At 42.9% G+C, this 24,807-nt stretch overlaps 1 protein-coding gene across 1 annotated transcript in view; it reads right to left on the bottom strand.

Annotated features, from left to right (window-relative positions):
• CHN1 (chimerin 1) overlaps positions 1 to 24,807 on the bottom strand; it is a 160,084-nt gene that overhangs the window by 90,389 nt on the left and 44,888 nt on the right. The window contains exons 5-6 of the mRNA XM_068247020.1: positions 15,964 to 15,995; positions 9,405 to 9,518 (exon numbers count right to left, since the gene is read on the bottom strand). Coding sequence (XP_068103121.1) covers positions 9,405 to 9,518; positions 15,964 to 15,995 — 146 coding nt within the window. The remainder of the gene's footprint in view (positions 1 to 9,404; positions 9,519 to 15,963; positions 15,996 to 24,807) is intronic.

Raw genomic sequence — 24,807 nt, 5'->3', positions numbered from 1 at the left:
ATACAAATCAGTCTAATGTAACCAAGAGCAGCTAAAACATTAATGGCCTGGTCACGATATGTTTCACCTTATACTACCAGGGGATTTCTGTGGTAGCAGATATTATACCAGTAACATGATTGATGTACAGGCAATGGTATGGATTTAATTTAAAAGAACGATTTCATAGAGAATGCAGAGAGATTTTGCTTGGCTTGCACTTCTCACACAGATTCATAATCTAATTTGTTTCTTTGTAAAAAAAAAAAAACGGTGTGTCATATCTATGGGTAAATGTAGCAGTTACTGTAAACAGACAGAACACAACATGGCTTTATGTGCTTTGCAACCACAAGCAAAGTAACGGGTCCAGAATATAGCCAAACAAAGAAAACCCTGTGAATACCTCTTTATTGCTGAAAATGAATAAAAACAGTGGCCTCTCTCTTATGTCCTGGAAGATCAGCTTCTGTCCCTTCACATTAGGCACAGTTTGGTTTTATTGGAATGAGAAAAAAAAAAAAAAAAAACAGTGTGTACCAAGCATAAGTCTCAATACTTCCTTTAGTTTAGATCTATACTTTTACTTTCATTGGCTCGACAAAGCGCCACCTTTGCCACAAGATTAATAACAGCATAAAAGTGTACTTGGTGTGCTAGTTTGCTGATTACTTAAGGTGATTATTCCATAATTACAATGCTTCCTGCTTTGTGCATTTAATTTGTCATGTACCTTGGGATTGGCGACTTAAAAGACTTCCGAGGCCAAAACAAAGAAAATTACACTTTACCTTTTTCTGAGCAGAATCCACGGAGGACGCCCTGCGCGTCCTCCGCTCCGTTCTGCCGTCAGTGTAGGCCTTTCCGTTCCCCCAGGGCTTGCCCCGACCCCACCGAACGGGTCGCATCGATGAAGATAGCCTAAGATGGCCGCCGCCTTGATCCGCGGCTGCGCAGTACCCTTTGCAGCGATTGCGACAGCGCAGCCTTTAGCCCGCCGCATAGTGGGTCCCGGCATCCTCCTGAAGCATACGTCGGGCGTATTACAATATTCATTTATAGATTAGTTAGTCAGTGTTTACCCATTGTAAAATCTTTCCTCTTCCTGATTTACATTCTGAAATAGATCAATGGCGGCGACATCTTTAGTCCTGCCAGGTGATTTGTGCGGAATGTTCGTTACGGAGCGATCTACAGAGGGAGATACTGCTTGCTTGGCAGTTGGAAAAGTTATTTCCCACAATGCAATGAGGTTCACAGACTGGAAACTGTCAGGACCATGCTCATGACATCACATTGTGGGAGGGGTTTCACCACAACACCAGCCATATGCGCCCCCCGTGGGAAAGAAGGTATCAGCTACTGATTGGAATGAAGTTAAATCCTTGGTTAAAGTTCCTATTTAAAGAGATACGGAAGCAAAAAAATAAATATGATATAATGAATTGGTTATGTAATACGGATAATTACTAGAAGATTAGTAGCAAAGAAAATATTCTCATATTTTTATTTTCAGTTATATAGTTTGTTTTATAACATTGCATCATTCTTTAATATTTGCAGTTTAACATCTACTCAGCATTCTAAATGATTTTTTCAGAGCAGTCTTGTGAACTATTGACCTGTCCTCTGGCAGAGAAAAAGAAAATTCTTCACTGACAGTTGAGATAAACTTCAGAAGACAGCCCTTTCTACGACTTTGAAAGTCGTAGCGCTTAATGGCGTTTTTGCAGAGAGATAACAACTGGAGTTTCTTAACTCTTCCTGTACTGGAAACAATTGGACTTTTGTCTCTGATCCTAATGTTTTATTTCTTAGCTGTACTACACATACAAAATCATTAGATCATAATTTTTTTTTCTCGCTTCAGTGTCTCTTTAAGCCTCTCTTACAGCTCACAGTCCAGGAAACCTGAGAGGCAAACAGGGAATTTGGGACAAAGCTCTAAAGCTACTAGGGAGGTGGTTGGCCAGGCTAGAGTTCAGTAACAGTACAGGTAGTCAGTCAGGCAGAGGTTCAGCAGTAGTTGGGTAGTCAATCTTGTAGAGGTTCAGCAACAAGCGGGTGGTCTGACAGGCCATGATCAGTGTCACAGAAGCAAGTAGTAGCAGTAGGGTATTGTACCATGTTAGCCATCAGTAAAAGCAAGACGTTTTGAATCAGGATGATATCATTTATTGGCTAACTTAAAAGAATAAGAGTAATCAAGCTAGTAAGTAAGTAGTTATCTACTTATGTATGTGTCGCAGATGGTGAAGAGAGACGCCAACAGGATAAAATATGCTAAAAGTTTTAAAAACTTGCTAGGGAGGTAGTGGTGGACTTACCTTCCCGAAGCAGACATGAGACTGTCTATTTTCAACAAGATTAAATTTATTCGCATACTCCAGAAAAACAAAGCAACGCGTTTCACAGGTATTTTCCTGCTTCCTCAGGCAATAACAAGGAGTATCAAATAGCGATATGTCGTGATGATGCCCAGCGCCTCTGTTTCATATTTTATCCTGTCGACGCCTCTGTTCACCTTCTGCGATACCAGTGTCCACCTCTGGTGGAGGGGTGTTTTACCCCCTTCTTTCCGATCTACAGAGAGTGACGTCTTAATCCTGAGCGGGGACAGGTCTTAATCTCCCCACCTGTATTTACAGTGGTTGCCTGAATGGGTAACCCTGGTTTGTGAGTATTATCGTTTACTTACTTCCAATTTTCCAACTTCCAATACATACTACACTATATTGGGCTCTCGTGTTCTCTTCTTTTTGTACTTATATATGTGTTTTTTGCCTGGCATAGTGTGGATGACCCAGCTGCCACAAAAGCGTGCACAGGCCTCAGCTTGACACTATGCCTCAGTTCTGCACATGGGTACCTGTATGTGCCAGATGCTGGTCCAGGAGAGGTGAGGAATCCTGACACTGCCCCAGCTAAAGGGCAGTCTAATACCCACTAGGAACAGCTTCACAGAAGGACAATGAAAACATTTTAAAAGTAAAAAAAAAACATTATCCTTGTCCAATGACAATTCACAGTTCTTATTATCATTAATATTTATTGTATTTATAAAGCACCAACATATTATGCAGCACTGGACAATAAGGAGTTAAGAAACACCGTGCCAACCCTTCTCCTCCAGCACTAATTTTTAAAGGACCTCTTTTCGCAAAAATCTTAAAAATGTAAAGTACATGTAAACATATACAAATAAGAAGTGTGTTTCTTCCAGAGTAAAATGAGCCATAGATCACTTTTCTCGTATGTTGCTGTCACTTACAGTAAGTAGTAGAAATCTGACATTACAGACAGATTTTGGACTAGCCCATCTTCTCATAGGGAGTTCTCAGGGTTTTCTTTATATTCAAAAGCACTTAGTGAATGACAGTTGCTCCGTCCAGCTGCCAAAAAAGTGTACGTTGAGCAGGGAGGCTGCCCAGCATCATTGTATAAATCTTATTTAGGGAGTGTCTTTATGGAGAATAAAGGCCATGCTGAGAATCTCCTATGGAGAGATGGACTAGCCCAAAACCTGTCGGTAATGTCGGATTTCTACTACCTACTTTAAGTGACAGCAACATAGGAGAGAAGTAATTACTCAGGAAGAAATGTACTTATTAGTATGTGTTTTAAGATTTAAGATTTTCACGACAGTTCCTCTTTAAATCTTCACCAAAATAACTGTACTGCGTGCAAACTGTTAATATAAAAACACTAGCCATACTCACATTAAAATACTAAAGAAGAACTGTAACGACATATAGTAGAATGCAGTAAATTAATCACGATACCCACTTTTACATTAAACACAGTATGTGAGTTTTAGCATAGCAGAAACACTTCCTAAAACTATATATTGCTGTAGATTGGCATGTAGCTCCGCCCTCCCACTGAGGCTTAGCCTAAACTGTTTATTATGTGGACTCTTCTCTCAACCCTCCCCACCCCCCAAGCATTCTGGGAGACCAGCTAGGTTTTTGTACTTGCTATAGAACTCTCAGTAAACAAACATTCAGCAAAGATCACTTGCCAGTATTTATTATATTTAAGCATTTATATAGCGCTGACATTTTACGCAGCGCTGTACAGAGTATATTGTCTTGTCACTAACTGTCCCTCAGAGGAGCTCACAATCTAGTCCCTACCATAGTCATATGTGTGTATCATGTAGTGCATGTATTATAATCTAGGGCCAATTTAGGGGAAGCCAATTAACTTATCTGTATGTTTTTGGGAAGTGGGAGGAAACTGGAGTGCCCAGAGGAAACCCACGCAGATACGGGGAGAAAATACAAACTCCTTGCAGATGTTGACCTGGCTGGGATTCGAACCGGGGACTTTATTCATAATGTTATTTTGGTTACAGTTCCTCTTTAATGCTCTTGAAAAAAAAATCTGATACGTATGCGTAATGCTAAGGAAGGAACAGCAATGGTCTTAAACAAGCATTTGTTTTCAAAGCATTCATCTAACTGTGCAATGATAAAACCACATGTAATTAAACATTACAATGAACAAGCGATATCATTAACTCTAATTTCACACTGCAAACCACGCTGAAACTAGCCCGCAATTTACAGCCTAATGTATTATTACACCAGACAGCTTGAACCACAAAGTGCAATGCAGCACAAAAGGAACATTAGCAGAATAACAAATACAGCAGTTACATGCCAGATAGCTGGTTTCTCAAATCCTGTACAATAAAATCTATTTCTCCCATTATAAAAATGGAATGGTAAAAATCTTAGCAAAAAAGATCTGTATGGCTTCAATTGGCGGTATCAACATTTGGGAAAATTATGAATCTGCTGCCAGTACTACATCACTTGAGTGGTGGGATTCGATTGGTCCATTTTCAAGCTTCATAAATTTGTATTTATTTTTTTCTCAAAGTGGAAATGGTAGTTTGTGCGGCACTCGTCTCCATCACAATTACATGCAAGTGAAAATGAGCTTGGATCTCCCTGTATCCAGTCGATGCTGTATAGCGATCAGTTTCCGAACGTGCTACATATCCAAAAAGAAAACGATTTTTCAAACCAAGACACCAAAGGAGATGGGCACCACCCCTTGTGAAGTGTTTTATTACATTTCAATCACATGACAGTGCAACGACTTGTAAAACGGTTATGCTGTAACCAAGCCTTCTCTAAACCACTTCACAACAGATAGTGCTCATCTCCTTTGGCGTCTTAGTTTTGAAAGACAGTTGTATTTTGCATTTCCCCTTTTTCCTGTTCTTCTATCCTATTACTACTTGATACGATTAGATTATTAATATATTTGTTATTTGCAGTTCCTGCAGCATACCAAATTAAAGGTTATTTATCTACTCCTCAGTAGATGGTATTCTGCTTCTTAATGCCCATTTCCACCAAGTGCGAATTCTCAATGCAAATATACGCCTCGAAACTACAACTAATGCATGTCACTGCGAATTAGCCATTGCGCTGCGGTGCAGGAAAAAAAAATGGATTGCATGCTGCAGACTTCTGATACCCCCAATGGTCTGTTTCTACTGCATCCGAACATCCAGGTACTCCCGGAAGACAACCAATTCAGTAACCTCCATATACTGGACTGTCGGGACGACAGCTAAGTATCAGGAGGAAAGCCATACATGGTAGATGATGATACAAGCTCCATACAGATAGGCGTCAATTTATCAAGGCTGTTCGATAAACAAATAAGTTGGGAGAATACCACATTTGGTATTTTAGAATTATGTGTGCCAATTCATCAAGATTTTCACAGGTGCGGTAGAAGTTCAGTAATTTCCAGAAGTCCAGTTCTCGGTAACAGCAGAGCAGTGTGAGATGTCCGTTATTACATACTGCTCCGTGCAGAGACAGCATTACAATAATAAGAGGCATCCTGACATCCGTTTCAATGTTTGTTATACTGCCTCTGCTTGCTCTAAATTTGTCTCCATTAGTCTTTCTTAAAGGACTTACGAGGCCAAGAATAGAAAAAAAAAATTAAAAAAAGTTAGCTACCTGCATCAGCTTGTAAGGCACGGAGGACGCCGTCCGAGCCCTCCCGCCGAGCCCGGGCCCCGAACGGTCCCCGACCGCGCGGCCCGGGCTCTCCAGCCTGTACAAACATGGCCGCCGGAGCTGGCAGCGGCTGCGCAGTCCACATAGCCGCAAGTGCGGCTGCGCAGCTCTAAGGCCAACCCCTGATCCACGTAACAGTAGCGTGGATCGGGGGGTTGGCCTTAGAGCTGTGCAGCCGTTCGGGGAGCTATTGAGCGGCGGGGACACATCGGAACGGCACGGAGGGTGCGGACGGCGTCCTCCGTGCCTTACAAGCTGATGCAGGTAGCTAACTTTTTTTTTTTCTATACTTGGCCTCGTAAGTCCTTTAACATTTGATTTCTTTGCCACAGCTTAGATGAACGTCCAGGATACATTACACATGCCCTGCTTAGGTAATTTCCCCACTAGCTACTATGCATTTTTAAAAAAGGAACCAAACCAGTTAAACTGCCAAAGGGAGGCAGGGGGAGCGTCTTTTGTTCCATCTCTCTCTGCACGCTGCCTGGAGGGTAGGAAAGCAGAACTTACTGGAGAAGGCTGCAGGTCCTATCAAAATCACTTGCAGGAGACAGGGGCTGTTCCTATGGGCTTCTGCTCCAGTGAGTCATAGGGAATCCTCTCTGCTTCTGTGAGTTTTGTGAGTCCCGCACTAATTCTGACAGAGGAGAACAGCCTTGATGAATTGACACTTTCCTAAGTGCTCAGTAAAATCAGCTGTTTTCAGCATTACTGAATGCGGTAATGCTTTATAAATCGACCCCACAGCGTCCCAAGTCAAAATCTAGCTCAGGACCACTGTGCTGACCAGGACCAAGTACAAGGCTAGGACTGCTTAGCCTGGCTGAGTTGCAAATTCATGTAAAGGTGAGCAACAAAGAATCGCATGCTGCAGGGAAATACAACTGTGATGAGCCAGTAAATGCAACCCAGTAGTTTGCCAATTCCCAAGCAGGATTAAATCCACTGTCTAGGTGAGGCAATTGCGATTTTCATTTTAGAACTGATATCTTACTTTTGCATGCAGATTGCATTTACACAAAGCGACAAGCATGGCCAGTATGGATTACGGATTATGCAATATAATGCTGCCCTTCACTTGCACATGAAGGAATAAGAACCTCAATGACACAGGTGCACACGTGTGATCACTGCTCAGACACGTGTCACATACAATACAGTCAGCACTTGTCGCTGGCTATAGAAGAAATTACCAGAGACAATGTTGCCATTGGAAACATATCCATTAAGAACGCAAGTTTTAGAGTTTAAAATACATTTCCCTGGAGAGTGCAGCAGCGTAGGTGTCGAGCGGTACTCGTCAGAGCAGATTTGTCATTTACTTTGTACTTTATATAGTGACAACAGCAAAATCAAAGCCAGCTTCATATTTCTGTAGTTCACTAAAGATCCTACTGAGGTGGTTATCTGGAGTATTAAACGTTGCTTTTAAAGCTCTTCACACTTGACCAAAAACACAGGCACTTTTGTCTGTTTTAGGCTGGTTTCACACCAGGACGTTGCGTTTTAGGGGACATTATGGTCGCATAACGTGCCCCTAACACAACGCCTGGTGCTCCCTGCTTTGGACGTCAGAGTGAGCCGCGTTGTGCAGCTCACTTTGGCGTCCGTGATGCCGTGATGCGCACTCTTGGACGCATGTGGCATCACGTGATCCCGCCGGCCAATCGCCGCACAGAGCGGCCGTTCCAAGAAGTAAACACTGCACGTCACTGAGTGCAGTGAATATTAATTAGCCATGTGCCTGGCCGCTCTCCGCTCCTCCCCAATGTTACTGAGCTTGTGCAAGCAGTCTAACGCGGCTCTGCCGCTTACAAAGTACTGCATGCAGTACGTTGACTTATGGCGCAGCGTTACTGTGTAACGCAACGTGGGCACTGTGAACAGCCCATTGATTTTTCATTGCTGTGCGGTGGGCTGCGTTAAAGGCTGCACTAACGTGCGCCTGTAACGTCACACTGTGAAACCAGCCTTACAGATCGGCCAACTGACATGTCAAGGAATCCTAGGTTATCAATAGGATCTGCTCACATATGTCATTTTGCAACAGATCCGCTGGATCTATTGCAGTCAGTGGAATGCAAAGTTCTGACCTGTATGTTAATTAGATAAGTGGACGCATTTTCCATAGAAAAACCTATGGTGGAAACGCATCTGCTACAGACTCCAAACAGACCACCAGAGCAGATGCTGCAATGTCTGCTCTGAATGATTGTGGGACAACCGGCTTAAAGGTAAAAACCCCAGATACTTGCCTAAGGAGAGGTAAGGCTCTGGGTTCAGTAGGGCCTTTCCGTTCCTCTCCTGGTCCTTGAAGAAAGCATATACTGTATACATAGAGTCCCGATTATCCAAAACTCAACTTGCCAGCAGTCCCACCAACCAGCTAAAACTGCTGGCAGTAGTCATGGGTGAAGGCCAACTTCTAAAGGTGGCCACTAATGATCCAATCTTTTTCATCCAATTTTGCCAAATCTATGCAGTGGAAGGGTAAATTGAGTGAATATATTGAACTGATAATATAGGCAGTTCCCTTACATTACATAGAAATGGTAAGATTGGATGAAAAAGATTGGATCATTAGTGGCCACTATTAGGCTGTTTGTGGGATATGCTGTGCTTATAGGACCCAGGGTTCCCAAAAGGGATAATATGCTTTCAATTTCTGTATTCTAACATTTAATATAGAGTTCATGATTTGTATATAGAATGGGGTACAGTACTATATTAACGGGGTCTATTTTTAACATGGAGTCTCGTGCAAACCACAAAGCACACTTATCCTGCATCAGCCAATCCTCATTGGTGTTGGATAACAGATACTTTACGGTCTTGTCTATCGTGAGAAGCTACAATGTCCATGTAGACACCTGTACATTTCTAGGAAACAAATAATACCTAGTCACCAAGTTGGTCAACATTCAAAAAATATCCAGGTTTCCAATATCTAAAACCACTTCATATGTCATATTAGTCAGTCACTGGATGGGAACATGGATATTAGGCAAGTCGAGTTCACTCAGATCCATAGGATAAGTGCACGGTAATGAAGGTGCGTGAACAAGTAGGAGACATAAGGAGGAGGACCCTGCCCGAAGGCTTACAATCATTTAATTTAAAAAAAATTTACACCCATAAATACCAATAGGGGAGCAATGGGAGGAAATGTTAAAAGTACTCTCACTTTATTACAACACGAGTTTGCTGTATCACTCATGATATCTCGTTTGGGGATGCCTGGAGGTCTCTACGGATGTCCAACTCAATCAGCCCCATAATATGTTGTGTGACCTTTGAAGACCAGAAGCCCCGCACAGCAGAATTGATAAATTATGTTGAAAAACCTGATAAAAACAATAGTTCCATTAGTCTTACCTTAATGCTAATGTGTATGTGCCAGGCTGACGCTGGCTCTCTCTGATTAGATAGCTTCCCTCTGCAACACTTAACAGCTGGTCTGTTTCCTCCCGTGAGATCATACCAAAAAACCTGGAGACACAAAGGATTAAAGGATAACGCTCAAGTCAAGTCCTGCTATGAGCAGTGCTAATCGGCAACCTGAAAACAAGTACTACAAGAAAAACATGGTAGATGTTTATGAGCAAAAACATACTTGAACAAAATCAAACAAAAGCACTGAATGGGCAGGAGATTTGCATAAGGCGGGGTAAGAGCAGTGGTTGATTGACGGGCAATAGTGTTGCACTGCATTGAACAGTGTAACACTGCGGTTCTATTAATTTGCAATAGACATCCTGCTGAGATCTACTGAAAATCAATGTTCTGCATATGGTAGAATTCGATCCCTCTTTCATCAGATTCAGGCTGAAGAAGGATAATTAACTTTGTCACATCGGATAGTAATCTATAAGTGTATGGCGAGAGCGTCTGTATGGCTGATATTGTGGTGAAATTCCTCCCACAGTGTGATGTCAGGGCCATAGCCCTGAGAGTTTCCTATCTATAAGGCAAAAGCAGTACCCCCAGGCTCAACCGCTGGAAATTCATGTACCAGGAAATCGACCAGTTAAACACCGGGATCCACCAAAGGTGTTGGAAAGCACTACAATGAGTAAGGATAACTGGGTCTCAACTTGGATTTTTTTTGCAATTATAGCTGTGGCTTTATTTACACCACAGTAGCAGAGCACACAACGTTTCGGCCTCACAGCCTTTATCAAGTGTTGCCAAATACAGCCCAAACTCGCATATAAATCACATGAAAGGTTAAAACACACCCCCAAAGGGGCGAGAACATACTTAAGTAAAGAGAGACCACCAATTAAAGGGGCAGGTTGACATAACAGGTTCATAAAAAGCATTTCAGACTGAAATCATCATTTAGTCCATTCGGAGTCAGTGTACTTAACCTGTCTATCAATCTACTCTCACGTCTGAGAAGAGAGATTTGTTCATCACTGTCTTTTTGCTATAATTGCAAAAAATCCAGGTTGAGACCCAGTTATCCTTTCTCATTGTAGTTTACGATCTATGAACATCTTTGCATTGTGGGAACATTCGAGTATCGTAAACTAAATGTCCATGTCCTGACCAACCATAATTATATACAAGTAATCCCTGATATAGTAAACCCTAATATAATAGAACTTCTGTTATAGAAGACCTGTATTTTGACCACTAAAATATTCTGTATCCGGCTAGAGTGGAAAGTGGGCGGGCGGATGCATCATACCTCAGTCTGAGACCCATGAGCCTGAGTCAGCGGTCGGGCTGGCAGCCATTTGTAGCCCGCTTGCTATCCATACACTACTCTGGGCCTGTGTGGATTACCACAAAAGCAATAGCTAAAGATACCTATGCTTCCCGTGTAAGCTGCTGCCTGATTTTTAACTGCCTTCATCTGTGACTAGCTTGTGCATGGCTTCAATGCTACAGTAACATCCAGACACAGAAATGTGTCAGAGGAGAACACTATCAATACTGCACCTGCATTAACTGGTGAGACCTTTGCTTCCTGCAAAAGCTGTTGCATGATTACTGCATGCAAATCCCTACATATTGAGCACTGTGCATTCTGATGCAGCTTAAATATTGTCTGTGCTCGCTTGCTAAAGGATTGAAAAGAAAAAAAAAAATACTCCCAATTATTGACTGAATTAAGATCCAGTACTATAGTATACTTTATGTGCTTGAGTATGAACATTTCTGATACAGGAAACTTCTGATATTGTAAACTACTTTTCCTGGTCCCTTGGAATGTACTATAACGGGATTCTACTGTATATATGTCAGCTTTTTAGCCTATCACATTGCTAGAGGATGTGTTAGTAGATAAAGGCAGTTGGTGCGGTTTTTTTTTCTTGTCTGTCAGTAGTAAAGATACAAGCATAGGACTACTGAAATGGGGTATTAATTAGCACAAGCACTGGGATTAATTAATCCCTATTAGCCCCTTCTTGTCTGTCAGTAGTAAAGTTGTTGACCAGGAGGCTCAGGGTGGGTGAAACAAACAACATGAACCAATGACACAGTGAATATCAATCATTTCTTCATCTATCTTCCAATTTTTAAACTTATCACTTTACAATGTAAATATTTATTTTACCCCACTACTACTATGTTGCTGTAAACTTCCTCTTTAAACCACTTGTATTCAGAGGTAAAATAAATAAATAAAATCTTTACTCACCTGGGCCATCTTCCAGCTGTTAGAAGTTTGTGTTTTCCATCACTGGCCCCGATGACCTCCAGGATTCCATTGTCCCTTGCCAAAGGCCACTGACTCAGTCCCGGGTTGCAGATTTCTGCGCATGCACCGCTGCGTCCACGTCACTCAGGTCGTTCTGCCCATGTGCAGTATTACTGTACAACCACAGAATGCTCATAGCGATATGGAGCGTGATCATGCAGAAGCCCGCAACCTGGGCCTGAGTGGGAGGCCTTCCGAAAGTGACAATGGGATCCTGGAGGGGATTGGGGGGACAGAGAGGGATCAAAGGTGAGTAAAGGTTTTTTTTTTTTGTTTTACCTCTGAATTCCTTTAAAGGGGAACTGAAGTAAGAGGTATACGGAGGCTGCCATATTTATTTCATTTTAATCAATACCAGTTGCCTGGCAGCCCTGCTGGTCTATTTCTCTGCAGTAGTATCTGAATAACACCAGAAACAAGCATGCAGCTAATCTTGTCAGATCTGACTTTCAAAGTCTGAAACACCTGATCTGCTGCATGCTTGTTCAGGGTCTATGGCTAATAGTATTAGAGGCAGAGGATAGCAGGGCTGCCAGGCAACTGGTATTGCTTAAAAGGAAATAAACATGGCAGCTTCCATATACCTCTCTCTTCAGTTCCCCTTTAACCACTTCAGGTTCCTGGGGTTGTAAGTATAGGTAAACTAACAGTGGTACATGCATAGGTGCAGGTCTGCTATGAAAATAAAAAAAAAATAATTGAAATACTATTTTACATAATATTTGCATAAGTGGTATCTGCGATTATGAGATTAATAAATGGAAGTACCACTAAACCTGTCAGACTGATGCCTTTAGGATACATATGTGGGTAATAAGCAGTGATCTATTAGCACCAGTAACAATAACCATTTACTGTGAATCAGCGCTCTTGCCCCGGTTATTAAACCTGGAAGGTCACTCTGTTATGGATGGATTGGGTATGAAAAGAAAAGATACATTTTATTTGGTCTCCAGGCAAAATAATTAACACGAGAGGCAAAGGTATAGTGTGCTGGAGACATAAATCTGCATATTCAGAAAATGGGGATATTTATACATTCACACAGCAAATGCAAAACTTGAATAGTGTGACAGATTTATTACAAACTTTCAGCTTCAATTATAATTCCTACCTACTGCTCTGCAAAAATGGATCTGAGTGAGAAAACTCGGTATAGGTGTATTTATTACCAAAACGAAAAGGAAGACATGTTGCCATCATCATGGACCATTTTGTGTTTGCAAATTGGTTTTCATCTTCCTAAGATCTTAAAGGGGAACTTCAGCCTAAACAAACATACTGTCATTAAGTTACATTAGTTATGTTAATTAGAATAGATAGGTAATATTATCTCTTACCTACCCTGTTTTAAAAGAACAGGCAAATGTTTGTGATTCATGGGGGCTGCCATCTTTGTCATGGGGGCAGCCATCTTTTTGGTTGAAAGGAGGTGACAAGGGGCATGAGACACAGTTCCAACTGTCCTGTGTCCTGATAACCCCTCCCAGCTGCACACGCTAGGCTTCAGATGTCAAATTCAAAATGTAAAAAAAAAAAAAAAAAAAAATTGCACCAAAACAGCAGATGGAGAACAACAACATCAGAAATCCCATCATGCTTTGCACAGCATCAGGGGAAAAATGCCCGGGCAGTTTTCTTCTGTGCAGCTAAAAATGAGGCTTATATAAGAGAAAAAGTTCTGATGGGGTGAAACGGTGAAACTGTTAAAGAAACACCAGGCCTTTTCAGTGCTGCTGAGTCGATTTTTAGTCCGGAGTTTTACTTTAAGCCAATACCCACCGGCAGATGTGGCCAGATGGATCAAAGATCGCCACCGACCAACGATTGTCTCTCAGATTAATTTGACTGCATCTGCAATCGTCATTTGCAGCGGTGGAAACCAACAATCATGTAAACGATCGTTTACACCATCGCAGGAACCTGTGCAAGTCAATGAGGATTGGAGCGATTCTCAACGACTTAATTGGACCTGTCGGTCGTTCAAAGACGAATTATTGCTGTGGGTGGTGTGCGTCAGTAAACCTTGTTTAATTTACATTAAACAAACAATGCTGCGTGATATGAAAACATTGTTCACTGTGCAAAATCGTTCGTGACAAATCATTCGGTGGGTATGGGCCTTTAGGCCAGCATCTTAAAGTCTGTGTCAGGGTAATGTTCCTGCAGCTGCTGGGCATATAGCTGGCCCCCTCCCCCAGGGCGGGGCTGCACATAAGGAGGAGCACTGATTGGTTATATTGCCCTGCCTCACTCTTGACTACTGTCCTTTCCCAGCCAATTCACTGCTATTACAGTTCTAAGTCACACTGACTAGATGGTCATGTGACTGTTATGTCACATGTCCACCCAGACAGTGTGATTCAAAAGACCGTGCGCACACCCAGGAAGAGTTTGTGACTGGGAGGGACAGAAAAATCTAACCATCTAGTGGCTTTCCCACGTGTGGTTCTGCAATGAACACTTGCAGGGACTCTATAATGAATGGGTATAGGTCAATAATACTAGAGGGCACTATAATGAATGGAACACTTCACAGGATACTATAATGGAAGGTGCATGATGGTTGGAAGAGGCAGGAGCAGAATAATGAAGGGAACACAATACATCTAAATGTAACTACAGTATAATTGAGGGAACAATGACTGAGGAAACTATAGCAGTGACTTTACGATAAATGGAACATAAACTGGGGGCATTAATATAAAATACAGTGGGAGGCATGGCAGCGCTTTCAAACAAAACTTAGACCTGAATGATTTATCTGCATTGATGTGCAGTAATATAAAAGGCTAACTCAATGGAGAGGCTTGTCTCTGGTATAATTGCAGCCAAAGAGACCAGCAGGGCTGCAAGGCAACTGGTATGGTTTAGAAGGAAATAAATATGGCAGCCTCCATGTCGCTCTCACCTCAGTTGTTCTTTAAAGACATCACCTTTAAACCCTTGTAAAAAGCAGATTAGTTCTTAACATTTGCCCATCTTTCCTGCTTCCCAGACATCAATTTAGCAAATGAACTGTTCACTTGCTCCCAAATGTATCCCAACCGTTGACAGGTGATTAAAGGACCAGTAGCGCAAAAAAAATAGGCAGTTAAAATCTGACAGGTTTTGGGCCAGTCCATCTCCTCATGGGGGATTCTCAGGGTTTTCTTTGTTTTCAATAGCATTTCTTGAATAGCAGTTTAAAGGATATCACAACCGAAAAAAAATGATAGCTGCAGTGTGTGGGGGGTTAAAAGTACATTCCATCTGCTCCTCCTGCCCCCCTCTGTCTGCCGCCGTTAGTCTAATATACATCCCGGTGTCCGGCAACTTGCTTGACAGTTGACCCGGACATACCGTGCCCTGTGTGCGCAGTATGTCCTCCCCTCTTCACTTCTGGCCGTTGCATAGTGAGCGGCTCAGAAGCACACTGATCCCTCGGTCTCCTCTGGGCTGCGTGTGCGCTCCACTACACCAAGCGTCACATGTTAATCATGTGACGCTTGGTGGAGTGGAGCGCACACGCAGCCCAGAGGAGACCGAGGGATCAGCGTGCTTCTGAGCCGCTCACTATGCGCTGGCCAGGAGTGAAGAGGGGTGGACATACTGCGCACACAGAGCGCATTTTTTCCGGGTCAACTGTCAAGCAAGTTGCCGTACACCGAGATGTATATTAGACTAACGGCGGCGGCAGACAGAGGGGGGCAGGAGGAGCAGATGGAATGTACTTTTAACCCACCACACACTGCAGCTATCATTTTTTTCGGTTGCGATATCCTTTAACTGCCAAATTAGTAAGATACCAGCCAGCCTCTCTACTCACTTGCACACTATTTTATCCGTTAGACTTTGCATCTGCTGTTCAGGAAGTGCTGTTGAAAAGAAAGAAAACCTTGAGAATGCCCCATGAGGAGATGGACTTGCCCAAAACCTGTCAGATTTTAACTGCCTACTTTTTCGCGATAGTGGTCCTTTAAGTGAAATGAGATAATGTCAACTGTTTTCATGTTATGGCTAATTGATGTAGAATAAATAAAATAATAGCACCACTTGCATTTGTTTGCAAAACTGTCACAGTAGATTGCAGACACTAGTGGGTACAGAGGCCTCAAAGGCACAGAAAAAAAGCAACATTTTGACACAAAGTAGAAGCATAATCTCTAAGACACAAACACTTGATACAGGTGCAATGTTACGAGATACATTTATGGCACCAAATAAATACAAAGCTCTACTTACTCTCTTCCATAATACTTTGGTCTATTTTCCACCTGCAAAGAAAAAGAAAGAACGAGTGTACAGTGAATAGATCCCACTTATTGTTATTATAGGACGTGGTACCAACCCTGTGTTTGGAAATGGTTGAAAACAATCTCTATATTACTCATTTTTCAGCTATAAAGCGCTAGCATAACATACAAGACAGCACAGTATAATAAAAAGGGGCAAAAGACCACAAACCTGTAAACATACCAAGATACAAACATACTGTAAGCCTCAATTCCTGAATCTAAATGAAACAGTTGTCTTTTCCACCCACTCTCCAGCTGCTCCGAAAGACACCATTTTAGGATTTCATATAAAAAAAAACACTAAACACAGCTGTGTGTAGTAAACAATGCCACCATGACCTTTCAAATACATATTCATATTCAGCTGAAATTAAAACAGCTTATAGCGGTATTCCAGAAACACTATTCTTTGTATCCATCCATACAGTATACATTTTTATTAAAGGACCACTGTAGGCAGTTAAAATCTGACAGAACCGACAGGTTTTGAACCAGTCCATCTCCTCATAGGGGATTCTCAGGGTTTTCTTTGATTTCAACAGCATTTCCAGAACAGTACTTTAACTGCCAAAATAGTAAGATACCAGCCAGCCTCCCTACTCATTTGCACACTATTTTGTCAGTTAGACTTTGCAACGGCTGTTCAGGAAATGCCATTGAAAATAAAGAAAACCCTGAGAATTCCCCATGAGGAGATGGACTGGCCCAAAACTTGTAGGTTCTGTCAGATTTTAACTGCCTACTTTTTTCACAATAGTGGTCCTTTAAAGTTTTTAAACTACCTTAGTGTAATACTTGATACTCAAGTCATGTGACTGTGGGTTGGACTGTTTCAAAGAAAACCTGTAACAAAAATCTCCCCTGGGTGGTACTCACCTCGGGTGGGGGAAGCCTCCGGATCCTATTGAAGATTCCCCGTTCCACGTTGGCAGCGATAAAGCTCCCCGAACAGCGGAGATGTAAATATTTACCTTCCCGGCTCCAGCACAGATGCAGTATCTACTCTCCGCACAGAGATAGGCAGAAATAGCCGATCGCTGTCTGCCCGCTCTACTGCGCAGACAAAAGCCTCCTGTGCCTGCGCAGTAGAGCAGACCCGACCGATATCGGCTATTTTTGCCTATCTCCGTGCGTAGAGCCGATACTGCGCCCCTGCTGGAGCCAGGAAAGGTAAATAAATTAGCGCTCGTCAGGCTTGTCGAGGGAGGATTACCGGACACTTTGGGAGAGCCAGCGCTGGACTGCCTGCAGCTACAGGGGAGGGGGAAACCTCATTGGGACCCTGAAGCTTCCCCCCACCGAGGTGAGTACACCCCAGGGAAACTTTTTTTTTTTTGTTACAGGTTCTCTTTAATGCAGACTGATGCTTGCCCCTTAACACATGGAGAATCAGTGTCACCTGTAGGGATCGGGCTTGGTCCTTTGGGTAATACAGATGGGAAAAAGCATTATAAAGATACACCTACATGGACAATAAAGTAGCTTCCAGCAGATGGGGCAAAGGGTAGTGCCTGATCACCAAGTGACCTTGTGGGATCTCAGTATACGTGGTACATTCTCGGCCTCAGCCAAGTCCAGTCTAGTGTGTGTATGAGTCGTTGCAGTGTTCAGGAGACTGACTCAACACCATGTATTCCTATACAGCCTTTGTAAGGGTGTGAATGGGGCAGGTAAGAGGAGGGAGTAAGAGGGCAGAGCCGGGACAAGGTCCTCCAGCACCCAAGGCTGAGACACTAAAGTGCGCCCCTCCATCCCTCCCACCCCAGCTGTCACACACTGATTGCTATTAGACTAAGAGGCGCCCCAGGGCCCCCAACCCCTTAGTCTCTAGTTACCTGGATTGCAGTCACTGCCAGGCATCCCCTTTTCTTATCTCTCTCTGCTTCAAACACAATAGGGGAATGATAGCTGAGTGAGTTGTGCGCCCCCTTCTACACTGCACCCTGAGGCTGGAGCCTCTCTCGCCTAATGGGAGGGGACATCGCAGCAAGTCTGCCTCAACTTTTTTGAAAATTTGACTTTAGCGCAAAGTCACATTTTTCAAGGAGCGACTGCGGAGACTGAGGAGAGGAACGGACAATGCACAGAGGTATGTAAATTCAGCATGAACATACCTCAGTGCTTACCTTAGGTAGCTTTGCCTTAGGCCAGATATACTTTAAGTAAAAAAAAAAAAAAGGCCCTATACCTTAATTATTATTATTATTGATTTATAAAGCGCCAACATATTCCGTGGCGCTGTACAAAGTAAGAAACAAACATGGGGTACATAATAATACAGGCAATTGTGTACACCAATATACAAGATACATAATTCGTGACAAAATACAAAAATGATACAAAATACAGGATACAAAATGCAGAATTGGTAATGACAGTGATAAAAGTTACATGATAAATAAAATGTATAATAATTTCCAAGACACAAAAGGGGAGAGAGCTCTGACCTTGCGAGCTTACAATCTAAAGGACATTTGTAGTGTTGTCTCACACACACTAAAGGATCCAACCCATGGTCTCTAGGGGGAGTGCAACAGCTGGAAAAGAGGGATGAGGCCCCTATGCAGTTTTCAACAAAGTAAAGAGCTTGCACATCTATAGTAAATCTTTAGGAAGCGCTCTATAGGCAGTAGCAGTGTTAGAGAGTCTTGCCCAAGGTCTGAATAGGTGCTGGCTTAGTGAACAGGAAAAGCAGAGATTCGAACCCAGGTCACCTGTGTCAGAAGTAGAGCACTTAACCAGTACACAGCCATGTCTTATAGACCTCAAATGTTTAGATAAGTGTTCACAATCTGATGTCTGAACTACCATACCAGTCTGATGAGCCAATCGAAACAAGGGCGACAAGCAGTTTGCACACTGGAGCACAGCGAAACGGCAGGACCACAGACTTCTAGGGGCTGGAAGATGCCCCAGGTAAATAAAGCTTTATATCCAATTTAAAAAAAAAAAAAGAATAAATACCTTGTCATCATTCCTTTATAATGCACTGTATTGCAATCTAATCCTTACTATAGTCGCATGTCCATTACATATGTCTCAGTCTAGGGCCAATTTTAAGGGGAAACCAATTAACTTATCTGTATGTTTTGGGTATGTAGGAGGATTCTGCATTGTTATTACTAATGTGATAATTGAGTACCAGACCAGTCCCTTTGGCTGTTAAATGTCTTTAAATTTGGGATATACGGCACATTTAAAACATAACTCGTACCATACGCGAAGTAGGGGATATTTCCATAAATGACAGAATTCAACCAGCTATAGCTATGAATGCTGGTTACCAAGAATAGGAACCCAGAGATGGAGATGCATTTAACTCGCTAGTCTGTACTGCCCCCTGCTGTCTCTTAGAAAAGACACAAAACAAGAGAATACAGAGCAGTCCTGTAACCGTCGAGATGACGTGTGCAGAGACCAATAGGTTAAATCCCTTACCAGGCTTGTAAGCCGTTAGGGCTCGTTCACACTAGGGGCGTTTTCGGCCTTTTTTCAAGCTCAGGCGATTTTTAAAATCGCCCACAAAATGCTGGTGCAATGATTCTCTATGAGAAAGTTCATATCAGCGTGGTCCGTGCGCTGCGCGTTCAGCAGAGTTGTGCCTGTACCATTTTTGGGGCGTTTTTGCTATAATAGAAGGTATAGGAAGAGCGCTAAGCGCTCACAAAACCGTTTTATGTGACGATTGTGTTCGTGTTTTTTAGAATAAATACATTGTATTTATTATTTTCCGGGTCAAAGAGTTCATTTCCTGACGTGAGTCAGCGAGTGAATCTTAAAACCAATCTGGCAAAGCACTTAGAAAAGCGCTTCTTCAAAAAACGCGCAGGGAAGCGCCGGGAGGGAAGAAAAACAGCGCGCAAAACGCTTACGGTTTTGTTTTTAGGTGTGAATGAGGCCTCACAATCTTCTTTGTAAAGGCCTCAGGCAGCTTTTTTGGGCTCACCACGGTGTTTACTCTTACCATGACAGTCAGGAGCGCACCAAAACACACCAAATTAAATGTCGGAGGTTTACATAGGGCAAACCTCCTTTGAAATGCTGTGTAACAATGTGCTAGTCCCGTGCACCTGCTGTGATTCACCTGTCTGTCATTCGAGCCATTGTAAGTTTGAATAAATCTGAGGGTGCCCGGATTAATTCCTCACCAAAAATTGAATTTTTGAAAAGCAACATTTTACAGAAGATTTTGACAAGTCTTTTCTTCGGGTTTAATTGTGTATTTAAATTACATTAATCTCTCAGTACTGTTAAAATTGAGATGAAAGAAACCAAGAGACCTCGCAATTGAACGTTCTTTTACTTACCCAGGGCTTCCTCCAGCCCCATAAACATGCCATCCTACCATTGTCCTCCATTCTACGTCAATCAGCCCTGGTAACTGGCTTATTATTTAGTATTTATATAGTGCTAGCATCTTCTGCAGCGCTGTGCAGAGTACATATAGTCATGTCACTGTCTGTCCCTCAGAAGAGCTCACAACCTAGCCTCTACCATAGTCATAGGTCTATGTGTGTATCGTGTAGTGTATGTATCATAGTCTAGAGCCAATTTAGGGGAAAGCCAATTAACTTATCTCTTTTTGGGATGTGGGAGGAAACCGGAGTGCCTGGAGGAGACCCGCACAGACACGGGAAGAACTTACAAACTCCTTGCAGATAGTGCCCTGGCTGGGAATGAAATTAGGGGCCATGTTGATCCATTTAATACTTTTTTAAAGCTCTTATGCTGTAAGGCAGGGGTCCCCAATCCCCGGCCCACTGCCGGTCCGTGGGCAGTTCTCTGCCGAGCCTGGCCCCTCACCCCCCCTCCCGTTACCTTATGAGCTGGCTGCTGCTTCCTCTTTTAGATTGCCCAGTAGCCCCTCTCCTCTTTGCAGCATCTTCTATTACAGCAGCGCGTCCCACGCCTGCTGTAAAGAAGGGAAGGAAGCAGGACAGCAGTTCCCTTGGTAACTGCGATGTTTATCGCCGCTACAGGAAGCCACTGTCCTGCTACCTTCTCTTCCTTACAGCAGGCGCAGGACGCGCTGCTGTAATAGAAGATGCTGCAAAGAGGAGAGGGGCTACTGGGCAATCTAAAAGAGGAAGCGGCCGCCAGCTCATAAAGTGACAGGAGCAACTATAGTAGCTATACAGGGGCAACAATACTAGCTATACAGGGGTAACTATACTAGCTAGGTAACTATACGAGCAATACAGGGGTAACTATACTAGCTAGGTAACTATACTAGCTATACAGGGGTAACTATACTAACTATACAGGGGCACCTACACTTACCTAAATGATTATTAGGAACACCTGTTCAATTTCTCATTAATGCAATTATCTAATCAACCAATCACATGGCAGTTGTTTAAATGCATTTAGGGGTGTGGTCCTGGTCAAGACAATCTCCTGAACTCCAAACTGAATGTCAGAATGGGAAAGAAATGTGATTTAAGCAATTTTGAGCGTGGCGTGGTTGTTGCTGCCAGACGGGTCGATCTGAGTATTTCACAATCTGCTCAGTTACTGGGATTTTCACGCACAACCATTTCTAGGGTTTACAAAGAATGGTGTGAAAAGGGAAAAACATCCAATATGCGGCAGTCCTGTGGGCGAAAATGCCTTGTGGATGCTAGAGGTCAGAGGAGAATGGGCCGACTGATTCAAGCTGATAGAAGAGCAACATTGACTGAAATAACCACTCGTTACAACCGAGCTATGCATTTGTGAAGCCACAACACGCACAACCTTGAGGCGGATGGGCTACAACAGCAGAAGACTCCACCGGGTACCACTCATCTCCATTACAAATATCAAAAAGAGGCTACAATTTGCACGAGCTCACCAAAATTGGCCAGTTGAAGACTGGAAAAATGTTGCCTGGTCTAATGAGTCTCGATAGAGTCAGAATTTAGGGTAAACAGAATGAAAAGATGGATCCATCATGCCTTGTTGTTGTTGGTGGTGTAATGGTGTGGGGGATGTTTTCTTGCCACACTTTAGGCCCCTTAGTGCCAATTGGGCATCGTTTAAATGCCATGGGCTACCTGAGCATTGTTTCTGACCATGTCCATCCCTCCATGACCACCATGTACCCATCGTCTGATGGCTACTTCCAGCAGGATAATGCACCATGTCACAAAGCTGGAATCATTTCAAGTTGGTTTCTTGAACATGATAATGAGTTCACTGTACTAAAATGGCCCCCACAGTCACCAGATCTCAACCTAATAGAGCATCTTTGGGATGTGGTGGAACAGGAGCTTTGTACCCTGGATGTGCATCCCACAAATCTAAATCAATTGCAAGATGCTATCCTATCAATATGGGCCAACATTTCTAAAGAATGCTTTCAGCACCTTGTTGAATCAATGCCACATAGAATTAAGGCAGTTCTAAAGGCGAAAGAGGGTCAAACACCGTATTAGTATGGTGTTCCTAATAATTCTTTAGGTGAGTGTATACTAGCTATATTAGGGGTAACTATCAGGGCTGTGGAGTCGGTACAAAAATCTTCTGACTTCAACTCCGACTCCTCAGTTTATGAAACCACGACTCCAGACTCCATCTCCGACTCCTCGACTCCTTAGTCTAATACTGTGGATTTTGTACAAAAATCATCCGACTCCGACTCCTCAGTTTAAGAAATCTGACTCCAATTCCGACTCCGGGTGCCCAAAATTGCCCCGACTCCTCGACTCCGACTCCAACGCCCTGGTAACTATACTAGCGATACTGGGGCAACTATACTAACAAAAAACAAAACAAAAAAATGCTACATGATCCCGGGGAGTTAGCGAGATCTGGCGGCCTCAATTACTGCCACTCCTGTGGCCAGACATCAAGTAGTAGTGTTTTTTTTTTTTTTTTACAGATTATTTATTGTTTTTCAAAGTAGTATATAATAGATATACATATTAACACACAATATATTAGGTCATATAAAATAACAGGTCACATTTCATCCAGGGGTTCTAGATCAGACAATTATACAAAGTAAAGCCTATTATCTGATACCCATATTCACTTAAACAAAATCGTATTCAAAACATAATTCAGACCACGCTTCCTTAGATAGAAAGATAATAAGAGATCAGAAAAAGAAAGAAAAGAGAAAGGAAACAGAGATATAGCTAGTGTGGGCTAAGGGATGGGAGGGGAGAGCAGCTCCGAGGGTTGTTTTAATTCGACATCTGTTGGAAATATCTCAATAATATACGCTCAGTTCTTGCCTGGGGCCAAAATTACATCTTTTACAGGTCATCGGCCATAGTCCTCCCATATTCTTCCGATTTCACAAACTCTAACCAAGGAGCCCACTTATTACTGAACTGTATAGTTCTATTGTATAAGGTATATGTCAGATCTTCCATTTGTCTAAAATATTCTATTTCGTCTCAAACAGAGGGAGGTTGGGGAGATTTCCAAAATTTGGCAATAGTTATTCTAGCTGCATTGACAAGATGTTTAATTAGTGATTTTTTCTATATCTTCAAACTAATACTAGTATTGTGTAAAAGGAAAAAATGAAGGATCTGTGATGCGGGAGTCCCACAGATCTGGGCTAAAATAGATTTTACAGAATCCCAATATTGGGCCAGCTTTGTACAGATCAAAAAAATATGGACTAGGGATCCTGTTTCACTATTCCATGCCAGCACAGTGGACTTGAGTCAGGGAACATTTTATGTAGTTTATCTGGCGTCCGGTACCAGTTTGTAAGTATCTTGTACCCTGACTCCTGTATAAGTGATGTTTTTAGTGACCCGCTGGGGTTACGACGTGGTCTCATCACAGAGCAGAGCAGGGTTGCCAAGCGTCCGTCTTTTGACGGACAGTCCGTGAATAATGAGGCAAAATTGTCCCGTCCGTACTGCCCGTATATTTGCTCAGTGTGTCCGTCAATTTGTGGATTCTACTGTGATGTACTGCAGCTTCTCTCTCTTGCTGCGATACATCACTCAGTCTTCACTCCTCCCCGCCAGTAAGATCTCTTCCCTCACTGTGCAAACGTCCCAGGCTCGGGCCCCGCCTCCAGCTGCTGCTTTGATCGTCTGTAGTCTTCTCCGGGATGGCATGGGCATGATAGAAGCAAGTGAGTAAAAACAGTCAGACTTGCTAGACCTTGGAGCGTGTGGCCAGCTAATGGAGCACAGCAGCCCAACTCAGGCCTCGTTCACATCTGCTGCGCTGAAAAACGTGTGAAAGCGCGTGGTAAAAAACGCATGCGCTTGTGCGCGTTTCTGTGCGTTGCGCTGCGCTTCTTTAAAGCACGTTTTGGTTGTTGTACCAGCAGCAGTTGTCAATAAAACTTTGTTTTTGTATGTAAATGTATTTTTTTCTCCAATTAGGGGTAAAAAACGCATGCGCTTCTATGCACTTGTACGCGCTTCTATGCGCTAAAAAAGCGCACCCATTCACTTGCATTGATGTGCGCTTTCCAGCTCAACGCACAGAAATGCATGCAACCCTACGTTTCTGTAACGCTGCTCAGCGCAGCGCATAGATGTGAACCAGCTACATTTAGTTACATGGGAAAGTAAATACCTTGCTGATCGCACAGGGCAGTGCGCTGTAAAAAGCGCACAGAAACGGCCCTGATGTGAACGAGGCCTCAGTAATGCTATCCCTCACCGCATTCCATCGGAGCTCGCTCTGGTCTGGTGCTTGTGACCACTGATCAGGTCATGCAGAGTTCAATCATGCCTGAATTCAGCAGTAGAGGCCGTCTGAGCCATGTTAAGAGTTTCCCCTATTCCTGTTGCAGTGCTGTGTGAGAGGTGAGGACTAGCTCATTTATTGC

The sequence above is a fragment of the Hyperolius riggenbachi genome, chromosome 7 (assembly GCF_040937935.1).
Source record: "Hyperolius riggenbachi isolate aHypRig1 chromosome 7, aHypRig1.pri, whole genome shotgun sequence".
Lineage (NCBI taxonomy): Eukaryota > Metazoa > Chordata > Amphibia > Anura > Hyperoliidae > Hyperolius > Hyperolius riggenbachi.
This window is presented reverse-complemented; position numbering and strand designations above follow the sequence as displayed.